The sequence below is a fragment of the Neoarius graeffei genome, chromosome 6, assembly GCF_027579695.1.
Source record: "Neoarius graeffei isolate fNeoGra1 chromosome 6, fNeoGra1.pri, whole genome shotgun sequence".
In the NCBI taxonomy this organism is placed as follows: domain Eukaryota; kingdom Metazoa; phylum Chordata; class Actinopteri; order Siluriformes; family Ariidae; genus Neoarius; species Neoarius graeffei.
This window is the reverse complement of record NC_083574.1, coordinates 58,520,318-58,537,215: the sequence shown is the minus strand read 5'-3', so window position 1 is coordinate 58,537,215 and position 16,898 is coordinate 58,520,318. Positions and strand designations below refer to the sequence as shown.

General features: G+C 45.7%; 1 protein-coding gene across 1 annotated transcript in view; it reads right to left on the bottom strand.

Annotated features, from left to right (window-relative positions):
- Positions 1–16,898, bottom strand: part of necab2 (N-terminal EF-hand calcium binding protein 2) — a 329,089-nt gene that overhangs the window by 204,673 nt on the left and 107,518 nt on the right. The window contains exon 3 of the mRNA XM_060923931.1: positions 10,004–10,112. Coding sequence (XP_060779914.1) covers positions 10,004–10,112 — 109 coding nt within the window. The remainder of the gene's footprint in view (positions 1–10,003; positions 10,113–16,898) is intronic.

Here is a 16,898-nt window from a genome sequence, read left to right as displayed (position 1 = left end):
TGGGTTTCATTATCTCCCCCACACAGATTCAGATGGACCCCCTGAAACTTAAGGCAGTTGCTTGACTGGCCCACCCCGTCTTCTCAGCGAGAACTCCAGCGGTTTCTTGGGTTTACAAATTTCTACAGGCGATTCATCAGGAACTTTAGTACTGTGGCTGAGCCCCTCAAAGCTCTAACTTCCACCAAGGTCCCTTTCAGCTGGGAGGAAGGGGCCGAGAAGGCGTTCTCCGAGCTCAAGTGAAGGTTCACGTCAGCACCGATACTCACCATTCCAGATCCGTCCCGGCAGTTTGTGGTTGAGGTTGATGCTTCGGAGTCAAGGGTGGGGGCCATATTGTCCCAAAGATCGGCTAGTGACAACAAGCTTCATCCTTGCTCCTTCTTCTCTCGTCAGCTTTCCCCCTCTGAGAGAAACTATGACGTTCGCAATAGGGAACTGTTGGCCGTTAAACTGGCCTTGGAAGAATGGAGGCATTGGTTGGAGGAGTCAGACCTTCCCTTCATCGTATGGACAGATCACAAGAACCTCGAATACCTCAGTACTGCCAAGCACCTCAATTCTCGTCAGGCCCGATGGTCTCTCTTCCACCCAGGCTCTAAGAATGGTAAGCCCGATGCCTTGTCCAGAATGTTTTCTCCCCTCCAGCAGGAATCGACCTCCCCTCAGACCATCCTTCCTCCACAGTGCCTGGTGGGGGCCACTCTATTAGAGGTGGAAACCCAGGTCCAGAAGGCCCATGAGCAGGACCCAGTAATGCACTTCCTAACCATCTTTTTGTTCCTGTTTCTGTGCGGGCACAGGTGTTGCAGTGGGGTCATGGTTCCAGAATGGCATGCCACCCAGGAGCAGCCTGGACTCTGGCACTCATCCGACAACGTTTTTGGTGGCCATCCATCAAGGAGAATGTCCAGAGGTTTGTGGCAGCTTGCGACATCTGCGCCAGGAGCAAGACTGGCAACAGACCCCCTGCCAGCCTGCTGAGACCCCTTCCTGTTCCCCACCAGCCCTGGATTTCGTCACAGGACTCCCCAATTCAGGTGGCAATACTTGTATCCTCACTGTTGTCGACCGTTTTTCTAAAGTTGTTCATTTTATCCGTCTGCCCAAGCTTCCCACCGCCAAGGAGACCACCAAATTGCTGATACTCCATGTTTTCTGTCTGCACGGACTCCCCTCAGACATCGTATCAGACCATGGACCCCAGTTCTCTGCCCAATTCTGGAAGGCTTTCTGTAAACTCATTGGTGCTTCTCGCAATCTGTCTTCAGGTTTTCACCTTCAGACCAATGGACAGACAGAACGGGCCAACCAGGAGCTGGAAGTGGCTCTCAGGTGCATGGTGTCCAAGGATGCTGCCTCCTGGAGCAAGACCCGTCCTTGGATAGAGTATGCTCACAACTCTTTACCCACCTCTGCTACAGGTCTTTTCCCCTTTCAGTGTTCTCTGGGTTACCAGCCACCACTCTTCCCTGTCCAAGAAGTCGCCGTGCCCTCTGCCCAGATGTTTGTGCGCCACTGCAGGAGAACATGGGCATTGACCAGGAAAAAGCTCCTATGTTCTGTCAAGATGTTTAAAGAGCAAGCTGACAAACACCGTTAGGCAGCTCCCATCTATCGGGTGAGGCAGCGAGTAATGCTCTCCACTCGCCACTTGCCCCTCAAGACGGTCTCCCGCAAATTGGCTCCCAGGTTCATAGGACCTTTCCCCGTCTCCAAGGTAATTAATCCCTGCTCTGTAAGACTGTCTCTGCCCGTAACCATGCGCCGTATTCACCCAACTTTCCATGTCTCCCAAGTCAAACCCCTTGTCTCCAGTTACCTGTTTTAGCCTTTCTGTTTCTGTTTAATTTATCAGAAACCCTGCCTTACTTCAGAACAAGTGACCTGGACTCAGCAGGCTTGAAACGCAATCTTGCCCACTTGATGAGCCTTTCCAGCTCTTGTAATATCCATCTGCTCCCTGGAACAGAGGATGTGGTAACTGTGAGGTCATCCATGTAGACTCTGATGGGGGCTGTTGCACACTGGACTTGGTTAATGGAACTCTGCACTCCAGTTGTGCAGCTTTTACCACCATGTTCATGGCCAGGGTAAAGAGGATGACTGAAATTGTACAGCCAGTGATGATACCCTTCTCTAGTCATTGCCAACTTGATATTACTGGCCCACAAGTGACTCTCAATCTGAAGTTGTTATAGGAATCCAAGATGAGGTCCTTGATCTTACTTAGAACATGGTGCCTATTCAGCACAGTCTCAACCAGCTTGTGTGTTATTGATCCATATGCATTGGCCAGGTCAAGCCACAACACAACCAGAACTCTTTTCCTCTCATGTGCCACTCTAATAAGCTGGGTAACTATGCCTGTATGTTCAAGGTAGTCTGGCATCCCTGGAGTTACACCCTTCTGCACTGAGGTGTCAATACAGTTATTCTTAAGTTTTTACTATTATTTTTCACATTATGTTATTCTTCACATTTACTTTAATAACTGCATATTTAGTTTGTTAAGTGAATATCAGGGGCGGCACGGTGGTGTAGTGGTTAGCGCTGTCGCCTCACAGCAAGAAGGTCCTGGGTTCGAGCCCCGGGGCCGGCGAGGGCCTTTCTGTGCGGAGTTTGCATGTTCTCCCCGTGTCCGCGTGGGTTTCCTCCGGGTGCTCCGGTTTCCCCCACAGTCCAAAGACATGCAGGTTAGGTTAACTGGTGACTCTAAATTGACCGTAGGTGTGAGTGTGAATGGTTGTCTGTGTCTATGTGTCAGCCCTGTGATGACCTGGCGACTTGTCCAGGGTGTACCCCGCCTTTCGCCCATAGTCAGCTGGGATAGGCTCCAGCTTGCCTGCGACCCTGTAGAAGGATAAAGCGGCTAGAGATAATGAGATGAGATGAGAAGTGAATATCAAGTTTATTCAAAAAAAATTACATGTACTGAGGCTGCAATCAAAAAGTTTCCCCAAACTTCTGACTGGCTTCTCATTGATTGATGGAATTGTGGTGCCATCCAGGAGAAAGCATAACTTGTCAGAAACCCTGCCTTCCTTCAGGACAAGTGACCTGGACTCGGCAGGCTTGAAACTCATCCTTGCCAAGTGGGCAATTACATTAGCAGTAATTACACTGTCTGCAATCTCTCCTGTAACTCACCTAGCAACATTCAACATCCAATTTAAGAACCAGAAAATAGAAAGTTTGCCAGGTTTTCTTCTAAGTAACTTTTTTTGCATGTTTTTATTGCCAGGATTGTTATGCTAACATCCCAGGCTATACAACACAATGAAATTATTTAGTTAATCTCTTGGTGAAACAGTGTTTGTTTCATTGATCAATCTCAAGGTCAATAAGTTATGTACTCATTTAGGATTACCATATATAATATCATATCTTTATTTCAATCCTAGTAATATTGGTCTGAATGCAGGGTTTTAAGTGTTTTTCTCTTTTTTCATTTATGTCAGAAAACAGACTTAGCAAACAGACTTATGACTTAGGAAGTCATAACTCTGTTTGTTGTTCAATAAAAACAAATCTGTGTCTAAAAATGGTTTTTAGAATTTCATATAGATAAAAAGTAAAAATTTGAATTTGGATAAGTTCATCAAAGACTTTGGCCAGGTAAAGGTAAGAAGTGTGGCCTGGCACATATTTAACGTCTTGGGAGTTTTCAAAGGTCACAAAATGTTTATATATTACAAGCTTTTGTTTGACAGGCAGTCAAATTCAGCACCTTTCATTTTCTACATTTACACTGATCAGCCATAACATTATGATCACTAACAGGTGAAGTGAATAACATTGATTATCTCATTACAATGTCACTTGCAATTTGGCAGCAAGATAACAGTTAATTCTCGAACGCTGACACTTTCTGTCTTAGCCAGTGTTAATTTTTTCAGCAGTCTGTGCTATGGTGGGACTGGACCTTATGGGCTAGCCTTCATGCCCCATGCAAATCAATGACCCTTCAACTCCCATAACCCTGTTGCCAGACCACCTTTGATAGGTATTAAACACTGCATACCAGGAACAGCCCACAAAAGGTGCCATTTTGGAGATGCACAGACCCAGTCATTTAGCCATCACAATTTGGCCCTTGTCAAAGTCCTCAGATCCTTACGCTTACCCATTTTTCCTGTTTCCAACACATCAACTTCAAGAACTGTTCTCTTGTTGTCTAATACATCCCACCCCTTGACCAGTGCCATTGTAATGAGGTAATCAATGTTATTCACTTCACCTGTCAGTGGTCATGGTTATGACTGATCAGTGTATACTAGACATATTGAGAGTTTTGCTAGGTGGATGAAAAAACTACCCAGAGAATGAATTGCAAGAAAAAAAGAAGAGGAAAATTCTAGAATTGTTCTCATAGTTTCAGGGTCTGGGTTTCAACCCTCTGCTCAGGTTACTGTATCTGTGGAACTTCAAATGTTCTCCCCATGTCTGCAGGGGTTTCCAAACACATGCCAATAAGTGCACTGAGTACTGTAAATTAATTAAAATGTTTATGTATGTGTGATGGCTGGTGATGGCCTGGTGTCCCATATAGGGTGTACCCCTGCCTTTCACCCAGTGTTTCCAGGCTTTGGATTCAATGGGATTAAACAGATAAAGATGAATGTATGAATAAATAAATGATAAATCAAGACCAGCAGAGACAGATTTTTTTTAATCAAAGATTGCAATTCCTCTTTCTCCATTTGATTATCTTCAAACTTTTTCTCTCCTCATTCCTCTTGTATCCTCCTTTTTTCCCTATTATTCCTTGCTTGTCAACATTGTTCTCTTTAACCCTCCCCCAAACCATACACTGCCCCCTCTACACCTCTTCTACTCATCTTTTTATTGTGTTTTTTTGACCATCTTCCTGCCCTCTTTAGGGCTCTAGCAGTTCATTATTTCTTAAGAAATGTGCTGTGGAATTGGAGCACAAGTAGCACAGAGCACCAGCACACACACTACTTTTACATAATTCATTCTGAAATGTGATTAAAGACAATGCACACAGTGGAACATCTCTGCCACCAGAGAGAGAGACACATTTGAATACTTTTATTTGAACCCACTATTAAAAATTAACATATACAGGATTCAAATATTATCAAGGTTTACATCAAGGGTATAAAAAGCATCACCTACGCCACACTGCAAGGCTGCCTATTACAGCTGATATTGAGCAGAACTTCGCCAATTGTTTAGATTTTACTCTGGAAAGCCCTGCCAGTCTTAACCCACTCACTGTTAATTTATGTACGTGCCCCAAAATACCAAATATCAGGACGATGAGTGTACAGGAATAGCCAAGGCTGGTAATAGCTGCAAGTAGGGACTGATATTTGGCCATTTTGTCATAAAAGGCCATGTCCATATATGTATCAAAAACACATCCTACTTCCACTACTACTGCCTGCTTTCTATCCATGTCCTGAAGTACAATGTCAGGGGTGTTGGGGATATTGCCAAACACATCCTCAGTGCTGCTGAACCACTCCGCCGTCAAGCGTGAATGTTTGTGCATACTTGGGAAGAGTGGCTCAACAGCACTGCCGATGAGGTCCACAATGCGATCATGACATGCAGTATAGAGTGGTTTATACATGCTGCAACCATTCGCAACATGTGCGACTGACTCCAACTGCACGTCATGGTCAGCATGCATCAGGCAGTGTGGCTGATGATGTTCAGGATACCACAATGCCAGGTTGTATTTTGTTGGCAACACCTGCAGTCTAGCCTTAATAATAAAACAGAGAATGTCCTCCCCCACAGCAGCGTTCCTGTAAATGGAATGAGAGACAGTGTGGTCGGCAAAGTCAAGGACTGCCAACTTTCCCTGCATTCTCAATCCTGTCCAGTGCTGTTTTATTAATAGCTGCTTGCTGTTGAGGAGGGTCCTCCTTGCTATTAAATTCTGTAATGTGTGTTGTGATCCATTGTAACAGATGGTGGCTTCCACAGATATGGACGGGTCTATGACTACTGTGTCAAATGACCCTGCTTGGGACAGTATGTTTTCCCTTGTCCATTTCAGCTTGACCTCCATTCTGTTGCACAGGTCGTTCAGCTCTGGCCAGTCAGAACGGACCCCAAAGCCCGTAGCCCGCGTGTCCAGTTTCCCATTGCTTTTTTTCCTAAATCCCAGGAAGCTGTCTTCATTGGCTGTGGCTAGGGGAACTTTTCTTTTCCTGAGGTCCAGCAGGAGAGAAGCTCTTGCTAGCTCTCTGACTACAGCATCATCGTTGTTTAACATGCTGAGGAGGTGTGCCAGCCTTGTTGCAGTATAGGTCCACTCAACATGTGGCACCCCAAGCCCCCCTTCTCTATGGGACAGATAAATGATGTCCCGTGTGGTATGAGAGTTTAGTCCCAGCCATTTTCTGACAACATTCACTGTTGTATTGTCTAGGTCTTTAAGGACATTTTGGGGAATGTGGACATTGGCAAATAGATGGTGTATTTTTGCTAGGGCCACTTCTCTAATGGCCTCTATTTTCATAACTACAGGCAGTGGGGAAGAGTCGATCAAGGAGATCCTGTTCTTGTAGGCCCAGGACAACTCCTGTACCTGCTCACCCCACTCACCTACAATGTTAAACTTGTGGCCAAAATAGGTGTATGTTTCATGGCGTGTGTACACTCTGAGGGGCTGTCCCATGACCGTAAAGCAGGGGGGTTTGTCGGCCTTGGACTTATACCAGCGGTTACCACCACTGCGACGTTCATAAAATGCTGCACATTTTGTGGGTTTCACCTCCAGTTTTGACCACTGCAGGAACTCATCAGTACGAGCCAGCATATTGGTGATTACCCTCTCATCTCTAGATGACATCTGAACATTAGGGATGCAACGGTTTTTTGATTGTATTCGTACCGTTCGGTACGCCCAGCACGGTTTGGTACGCGTAGGCGAACTGTGGTATTTCGGTAAGCGCGACATTAAACTTTAATTTTTAATACAAAGTCATTGCTCATGTATTCTGTGTAGCGTACAATACACAAGAGTGCTTAGGACCCCGGGGAAGCGGTTTCTCCCTTTAAGCCCTGCCCACAAAGAAACAAGAGCCAATCAGATTTTCAGAATTTTCCCTTGAGCCTATCAGCACTCCGAAACAGACACCGGGGAAGTAAAAGAGGAATGTGTGTGTTCTAGTAGCACTTAGAATCATGGTGAGTGGACAAGAAGACGAGAGATTAAACTTTGAAGAGGCACCATCTTCGTTCAAATCCACAGTGTGGAGTCATTTTGGCTTCAGTGTTAAGTATGATGAACAAGGCACAAAGACAGTCAGCAAGCAAAACACGGTCTGCAAACACTGTTTTGCAACGCTTGGCTACTCATCAGGTAACACATCCAACTGTCTAGTGAGAGAGTTTTCTCTACTGCAGGTGATATTGTGAATGCAAGCCGTTCCCGTCTTTGCCCAGAGAATGTTGACATGCTGATCTTTTTACAGAAGAACATGAAAATAAAGGAATAGGGCATTCTTCATAGGATATTCACTTGATATTGCACTTTTTTGGAAAATGTACATTTTTATTTGACAAGTGGTTGGCCACAGTCTGTGATAGTTTCATTTATGTGTTTTTTTGTCTTAAGTTGTGTGGGTGACAGTATTCAGGTGACTTTACTACATTGCTGCCCTTTACTGTATTTTATGTTTATTACCTATTTATGAGGGCAAGTATGATAAGGAACTCCATGTTTATAATAAAACCCCTTTGATTTCATCAATGCCTTTAATTATTTGACATTTTACACTTAATATTGTACCTTGTTTTTCAAATAGAAAAAGCAAAAAAAAAAAAAAAAACTACTGCATGTTAGAGCAGAGACAATATTGACATACTGAAACCGAACCGAAACCGTGGCCCATAAACCGTGAACTGAACCGAACCGAACCGTGGTCACACTGTACCGTTGCATCCCTACTGAACATCATCAGCATACCCCTGCACAGGGTTTGGGGATCTTAATTGGGGAGGGTGCACACTGGCAGAGCCATTTCAACCACTGGTTGATGGCCAAGATGAAATGTACAGCACTCCAAGGGCAGCCTGTTTTAATTCCCACCTTTAGAGGTATTGGCTCTGTCAGTTGCTTCCCACAGATGACTTGAAGGAAAGATCCCTTGTACACATCTGTTATGACATTCAAAAAGGGCTGAGGTAGATAGATTTCCTCCAGCGCACTGAGCATCACTCTGTGAGATAGTGTCCCAAAAGCATCTCTAAAGTCCAGAAATACAGTGTAGAATTTACATGATTCATGCTTAAAGTCATCAATACCAGTCTTCAGGCAGAACACATGTTCATTCATACCTTGTCTATGTAAGCTTTTTGTTTAGGTGACAGAATTTCTGCATCCACGAGCCATGGGAGAATACGGGCAAGTAGGCATTTCATGAATACCTTGTAAACAGTAGGGAGGAGAGAAATATCTCTCCATGTAGAGGGGTCATTTGGGATATCTTTTTTCAGTATTCTGTAAATGAGAGCCCCCTTCCAAGAGTCTGGCACTTTTCCATTTATCAAACAAATGTTAAATATATTGGTCAAAATTTTTGTAGACCAAGGTTTTGTGGCTTTCAATGTTTCATATGTCACCCCATCATATCCACTAGCTTTATTGTTTGGCAGGTAAGTAATAACTTTCTCAACCTCATCAAGTGTGAAGTGAGCAGTGGAAGGATAATAAGCTGGAGCTGCCATCTGAACACTAGTAGACCACGGAGGCGGAGTTAGTGGTGATAAAAGGGGTGATTGACATTTAGCTATGTAAATAATTATACACCTCGCTGGTGTTATTGACAGTAGGTAAAGACAAAGGGAAAACGCTATTATTGAGAATTATGTCAATGGCCTTTGCTCTGCGATGTTGCCATAGGTATGAAAGTTTTTCTCTGCTCACTGCCCTTTGTTGTCGTTCCTGTTGTCTGAGTGACAGCTGGATGACATCTCTCACGAGGATCAGCTGTTTCTCGATCCAGGAAGTAATGGACGCCGATGTTTGTTCCATTGGATTTTTATGGCTCAAGGGAAACTTTTTCAAGATTCGGAGCACATATTTCAACAGTGGTAATCCAAAACTTTTCCCGTCATGGTATGTTGATCGGAATGTCCCGTTACAGAAGAATACCCCGACCAAGATGGACACGACTTTACTCCATTTCGCTGGATCTCTGGAGCATGCAAAGTAAGTCCTGTCTTGGAGCAGCTTTGTGTCCAGTATTTTCCTGAACTGTCTTTCATAGCTCTCAAACTTTTCCCATTCATGCCAATGTAATTGGCGTAGATAGTTGTTAAAATCAGGGATAATATCCTGATTCAGTGACAGCTGCGGGACAGGGTTGTGGGTTTGCAGCCGCTGTTTGTATATGCGGCCACTGATCAAGGCTTGCTTAAAGGCTGATCGTAATACTGTGACAAGGCACATGCCGTATTAAATATCCAAGACGTATCACCTCTGCTACATTAACGACGGCAGTTACAATGGGTGCGGTGTTAAAGTTTTTAATTTGCCAAAATTCGGTACAGAGCTGAGACTCATGCACCGCTCTGCTCCCCGGGCATGTGCAGTACACACACACACACACACACACACACACACACCAGAGAGAGAGAGACAGAGAGACACACACACACACACACACGACAGTGAAGGTTGAGAAATACATGTATGACACAAATGTACGGTAAACACACAGTGGAGGGACACTACAAAAGTAACTAGACATGTAGACTGAGAAAGAGAGAAACAGAAAACAAAAACAACAAGGCAAAGAGATAACATCTAGTCTGTCCAGCTTCATAAATGCAGATATTAAAATAGTTAAAGATGATGTGGGACACCCACAGCTTCTTCACTCTACTTGCTTTACAGGGTCTCCCTTTTCCACAAATTTTCTTTCTATCAGTTTGACAGCTTTTCACTTCTTTTTGTGAATGTGCTCCATTATCACATTGCTTTATCCTCTTCATCCATATTAAACTGGACATTCACCTGGTGTTATCTGAATCAATGGTATGGAAAAGATTCTCCAGTTCCTCTTCATTCAGGGTCCCGTCAGAGAAGAAGGCCTGGAATTCATCCAGGGAAAGCTTTCCATCATCTGCAATAAGAAAGAGAGGATGAGAGAGAAAAGGATTTCAGCCACAGCAACAAACTACATTTGCAACATTACATACTGGGACAGCCAGATGTTTGTATTTGGATTCAGACAGATGCTAAATTAAGTGCGGCTCCACAGGAGACAACAGATACCACAGTGTCCTGATTAATGCTCATACAGTCATGGGAAAAAAGAAAGTACACCTCTCTTCAGTTCTTTGTTTTTATTTACCAGCCTAAATAACAATTGTATGATCCTCACCAACTTCTATAAACAAATGTAGTATGACCCTGATGTGGGTGGAATACTGAAGCGCGGACAGGCGGGAATTGGTGTCAACACAGGCTTTATTGTGATTTTTCCCGTTTTACTGTTTTTCAGCTTTTACTCAACTTATTCACACACACACACACACACACACACACACACACACACGTGCTCTGGTCGGGAGAGAGATCCCCCCTCTTCCTCATTTTCTTTGCGCCGTTATCACTGTAACAAACACACACACCATTAATTGACAACAGGTGTAATGACTTTGCCACGCACCTTCCCTGGCCCCGCCCTCCATTCACAAACCAACACTTGACCACGCCTCCACTGCCACATACTCCCACCGCCCAACTCAGGCTGGGGAGCCATCCGGCCTGCACCAAAACCCCCCAACGGGACAGAAAGCCCGCCACCACCATCTGCGCCCCCAGCCTATGGACCACCTCAAATTTAAAAGGCTAGTGGGCGAGATACCAATGGATGATCCACACATTGGCACCCTTCATGCAGTGAAGCCACTGGAGCAACGCGTGGTCTGAACAGAGGGTGAAAGAGCACCCCAGCAGGTAGTACCGGAGGGTGAGGACCACCCACTTGATGGCCAGGTACTCCTTCTCAATGGTGCTGTACTTACTTTCACGCATAGAGAGCTTGCGACTGATGTACAGTCCTGGACATCCCTCCCCCTCCACCTCCTGGGACAGAACGGTCCCCAGCCCTCTGTCTGACACATCTGTCTGTAGAATAAAAGGGAGAGAGAAGTCAGGAAAGTGTAAAAGTGGGCCCCCCCCAACAGAGCAGCTTTTATCTTGGTAAAGGCCTGTTGGCACTGCTCTGTCCACTGGACCGGATCTGGTGCTCCCTTTTTAGTTAGATCAGTCAGCGGGCTGGTGATGTCCGAATAATTAGGTATGAACCTGCGATAGTAGCCAGCCAGCCCCAGGAACTGTCTCACCCCCTTTTTGTTCTTGGGCCTCAGGCAGACCCCAATAGCTGCAGTTTTGTCAATGTGGGGAAGCACCTGCCCATGACCCAAGTGGAAAGCTAGATATCATACTTCCACCTGCCCAATCGCACACTTTTTGGGCATGCGGTATGGGTGGCTACACACCACCACCCCTAGGGGTGTTTCAATACTGTGTTCTATGAGGTGAGTGCAGCTGGGAAGGGGCGAGAACATGTTGGAAAATTCTGTTTTCAACCTGGCAACCTCCATGAGTTAGGGTAGTGAGAGGTGGTCTCCACAGGGGACTGGAGTGGATTGAGTGGTTACTTTTCTTTTTACCTCTGGCCCCAGCTCCACCCTCTCCAGAACTACTGATGCCAATGCCACAGGGACCCCCTCGTTCCAATGTTTTAACAGGTTGAGGTGGTAGATTTGTAGCACCCTGCCCCTATCCATTCGCCTCACCTCATGGTCAACTTCTCTGATTCGCCGTGTGACCTCAAAGGGCCATTGTCACTTGCCAATCAATTTGGAGCTCGAAGTGGGCAATAATATGAGTACTTTATCTCCTGGGGTGAACTCTCCAAGACACACACCCCTGTTGTATTGCTGGGCCTGACGTTCTTGTGCCTGCTGCAAGTTCTCCTGGATTAAGTGAGTGTGTGGAGCTTTGTGTGCATGCTGAGAATGTACTGAATTTCGTTTTTACTATTTGAAGGTCCCTCCTCTCAATTTTCCTGTAGCACCTCCAAAATGCTGCAAGGCTTACACCCATATAATAATTCGAATGGGGAAAATTCCATGGAGGCTTGCGGAAACTCTTGTACTGTGAACAACAAGGGCTCAAGCCGTTTATCCAAATTATGTGTGAGTTCACTTACAAATGTATGAACCAAGTTTTTAAGAGTTTGGTTAAACTGTTCAACCAAGCCATCTGTCTGTGGGTGATAAATGCTAGTTCAGATGGATTTAACCCCCAATAACTCAGAGTTCACAAAGTATTCATGACATGAATGTAGTGATTTGGTCAGTCAGTATTTCTTTGGGAATCCCAACATGGGAGATAATTTTAAACAGTGCCTCTGCCACATTATGTGCAAAAATGTTACGCAGCAGGACTGTTTCCGGGTATCACATTGCATAGTCCACTAAGACTAAAACAAAGCGATACCCTCATGCAGACCAATCTAATGGCCCGAAGAGATCCATACCAATTCATTCGAAGAGGGTCTCGATCAGAGGAAGAGGGCATAAAGGCACTTTTGGAGTGGCCTCTGGATTTACAAGTTGGCATCTGCGGCATGACTCAGGCAGGACTCTGGTCTTGAGCATGGGCATGGACCCTGGCATTACCATGGGCATGAATTTGAGCATGGGCACATGGCTCTGGGCTTGAGCATGGGCCTGGAATCAGCATGGGTATGAATTCTAACATGGGCATGGACTCTGGCATCAACATGGGCATGGACTCAGGCAAGACTCTGGGCTTGAGCATGTGCATGGACCATGGTGTTGGCATGGGCATGAATTCAAACATGGGCATGGATTCAGGCATGACACTGGTATCAGCATTACTTTGGCATGGACATGGGTTTGGATCTTGGCATGGGTTCTTGAGTTATGACATACTCCCAGAAGCCCAATGATGGAGCAAAGAGCTCGTCCTCCTTGAAATCTGTCGGTGGAACAACAACATCCTCAAAGCCAGGCAGCGGCACGAGCAGTGGAGCGGAGGCCATCCTGAGTCTCACTCCCCCCCCACCCCCCCAAAAAAAAAATTAATGGGGGTCTTCCTTCTCTGCCTTGGCATAGCATTGCGCAGTATGCCTGTATCCAGCTGCTACATCCATTGTTACAGCGAAGTATTCTGTCAGGTATATGGTGTTCAGGCGGATGTAAGTGCAGGAAGGTTTTTATTAACAAGTGTGCTATTTACAGACATAACATGAGGCAAGGTCAGAGTAACAAAATGGAAACAAATGAAAGTGAAACAGTCATTAAACTGAAAGCAGAATCATAAATCCAGGGTATTTAAACAGAGCTAGACATGAACGTGGCAATCAAAACAATACTTCATGCCATGTCAGTGTAACCAGTGCCCTTATATGTGCATGCGCTGACTGCGCTCCCAATCAGCAACAGTTGTGTACATTGATGAATCATCCAAGGACGCGTGCAATGCACTCCGTGCGCATAGACATGAGTGAGCACTGGAGCTGTGCCAGGTTGAAACACACTAAGGTGTGACAGAAGGTAACTGGATAATTGACTGTTAAGCAGTTTCATGGCTAGATGTCATCTTTTTCCTCATTATTTCATGGCAAATTAAGGAGATAAAAAGTCTGGAGTTGATTCCAAGTGTTGAATTTGTGTTTGGTTGTTATTCATCAGCACTTTCAACATTCGGTCCAAAGAGCTGTTGATGCAAGTGAAGGAGGCCATCATTGGGCTGAAAAAACAAACAAACAAACAAACAAACAAAAAAACCAGACCTAACAGAGAGCTCATAGAAACTTTATGAGTGGCTAAATAAAAAATATATATATATGGTACATTCCTCAAAAAATGCATCAAAAAGCTCACCAACATCAAAAGGCCCCGAAGACCACAGAAGACAATGAAAGTGGATGATCACAGAATTCTTTAAATGGGGGGAAAAAAAAACCTTCACAACATCTAGCCAAGTCAAGAACACTCTTGAGAAGGGAGGTGTACCATTGTCAAAGTCTACAATAAAGAGACACCTTCATGAATGTACAGTTGCTGTCAGATGTTTATATCCAGGGATATGGACATCATGGACATCCATATCATGGCAATATTGGGCTTTCAGTGATTTCTTTGAACTGTTCTTTTTCTGTCACAGAATGGTGATACAACAAATATCTTTAAATCAAAGAAAAAAAATTTGTGCAGAAGTTAATTTATTTTGGGTTTTCTCAAATCAACATAGGGTAAAATTGTACATTAGGGGTCAAAGATTAACATATGCCTACTTAGATTATTATTCCAATGGTGCTGAAAGTTTCAAAATGTGTTTTAACTTGCCAAGGCTTCTTAACTTCCTGTGAGTAATCATGATGGTCTACAGCTGGTAGTTTCTCTGTGCCAACATAAAACAGTTTGACAGCACTCACTGGATTGATTAATACACAGTACCACATTAACACACATTGGAAAGTCCAATGAGCTTAGTGCAGATCTTAAAAAAAAGGCATATATTTACACAACTCAGGAATGTCTCTTGGAGCCATGTCTAAACAACTGCAGATTCCAAGATCATCAGCTGAAACAATTGTACATAAGTACAAATTATTTGGAGGTGTAGCCACTTTGCCAAGCCACTTTGCTGGAAGAAGACCCAAACTGTCACTCTCACCTGAGAGGAAATTTGTTTGGATGGTCAGGAACAACTCAGGAACCACCAAGACACAGGCCTGCCCTAAAACGGAAGCTGCTGGACCATGGTCTTCAGTCAAGCGAATTTTAAATTGCCATGAACTGAGAAGCTGCCATCCAAGAAAGAAGCACCTGCTCCAAAATTGACACCTTCAAGTTAACATTTGAAGCTTACCACATGGACAAAGAAAAAGCCTTTTTGAGGAAGGTTTTAAGGTCAGATGAGACAAAGATTGAGTTGTTTGGCCACAATAACCAGAGGTACAGAGGAACACCAACATCTGTTCAGCATGGTAGTGATAGCATTATGCTCTGGGACTGTTTTACTGCCAATGGAACTGGTGCATGACAATCATTGGTTTTATAGGTATAAACAGAGTGGGCCAAAAAATTGAATGAATATAACATACTATTCAGATGGGTCAGGATTTCTGGACAAATGTCTGTGGTTCATATGCTGGAGAACATATACTAATTATAGAGAACATAGTACAGTAATTATAATTTCTACAGTATAAGTATGCTCTTTATAAACATGAAAAAGTATGTAGACAATGCCTGTGCTAGGAACTCAATAACTTACCTAAAACTCCCAGAAACATTGTATGTTTGACAATGGCTTTTTCATGTAGTCTGTATTTTATTGTTTAAAAAATTTTTTTTGACCCCCTCCTAGAACTGCCACCTTATTGTGGTGGAGGGGTTTGTGTGCTTGAAGGATCCTAGGAGCTATGTTGTCGGGGGCATTATGCCCCTGTTAGGGTTTCCCAAGGCAGACAGGTCCTAGGTGACAGGCCAGACCAAGAGCAGTTCACCAAAAACCCCTATGGAGAAAAAATCCAGGACCGTGACGTCGCCCGGTATGACGCAGCCGGGGCCCCACCCTGGAGCCAGGCCCGGGGTTGGGGCTCGTATGCGAGCGCTTGGTGGCCGGGCCTTTGCCCATGGGGCCCGGCCGGGCTCAGCCCGAAGAGGTGACGTGGGCCCGACCTCCTGTGGGTTCACCACCCACAGAGGTAGCAGTAGGGGTTTGGTGCAGTGTGGATTGGGTGGCAGTCGAAGGCAGGGGCCTCAACGACCTGATCCCCGGACACAGCGGCTGGCTGTTTGGACATGAAATGTCACTTCGCTGGGGGGGAAAGAGCCTGAGCTTGTGCGGGAGGTTGAGAGGTACCGGCTAGAGATAGTCGGGCTCACCTCCACGCACAGCTTGGGCTCTGGAACCCAGCTCCTCGAGAGGGGCTGGACTTTCCACTTCTCTGGAGTCGCCCGTGGTGAGCGGCGGCGGGCTGGTGTGGGCTTGCTTATAGCTCCCCAGCTCAGCCGCCATGTGTTGGAGTTTACCCCAGTGAACGAGAGGGTCGCCTCTCTGCGCCTTCAGATTGAGGAGAGGGCTCTTGCTGTTATTTGTGCCTACGGGCCAAATAGCAGTATAGAGTATCCGGCCTTCTTGGAGTCCCTGGGAGAGGTACTGAGGGGTGCTCAGACTGGGGACTCCATTGTGCTACTGGGGGACTTCAATGCTCACGTGGGCGAGGACAGTGACACCTGGAGGGGCGTGGTTGGGAGGAACGGCCTCCCCGATCTGAACCCGAGTGGTGTTTTGTTATTGGACTTCTGTGCTAGTCACGGTTTGTCCATAACGAACACCATGTTCGAGCATAGGGGTGTCCATAAGTGCACGTGGCACCAGGACACCTTAGGTCGGAGGTCGATGATCGACTTTGTAGTCGTTTCATCTGATCTCCGGCCCTATGTCTTGGACACTCGGGTGAAGAGAGGGGCTGAGCTGTCAACTGATCACCACCTGGTGGTGAGTTGGATCCGCTGGCGGAGGAGGAAGCTGGACAGACCTGGCAGGCCCAAACGTATGGTGAGGGTTTGCTGGGAACGTCTGGCCGAGCACTCTGTTGGGGAGGTCTTTAACTCCCACCTCTGGGAGAGCTTTTCCCAGCTTCCGAGGGAGGCGGGGGACATTGAGTCTGAGTGGACCATGTTCTCTACCTCCATTGTGGACGCAGCTGTTCGGAGCTGTGGCCGCAAGGTCTCCGGTGCCTGTCATGGCGGCAATCCCCGAAGCCAGTGGTGGACACCGGAAGTAAGGGATGCCGTCAAGCTGAAGAAGGAGTCCTATCGGGCCATGTTGACCTCCGGGACTCCTGAGGCAG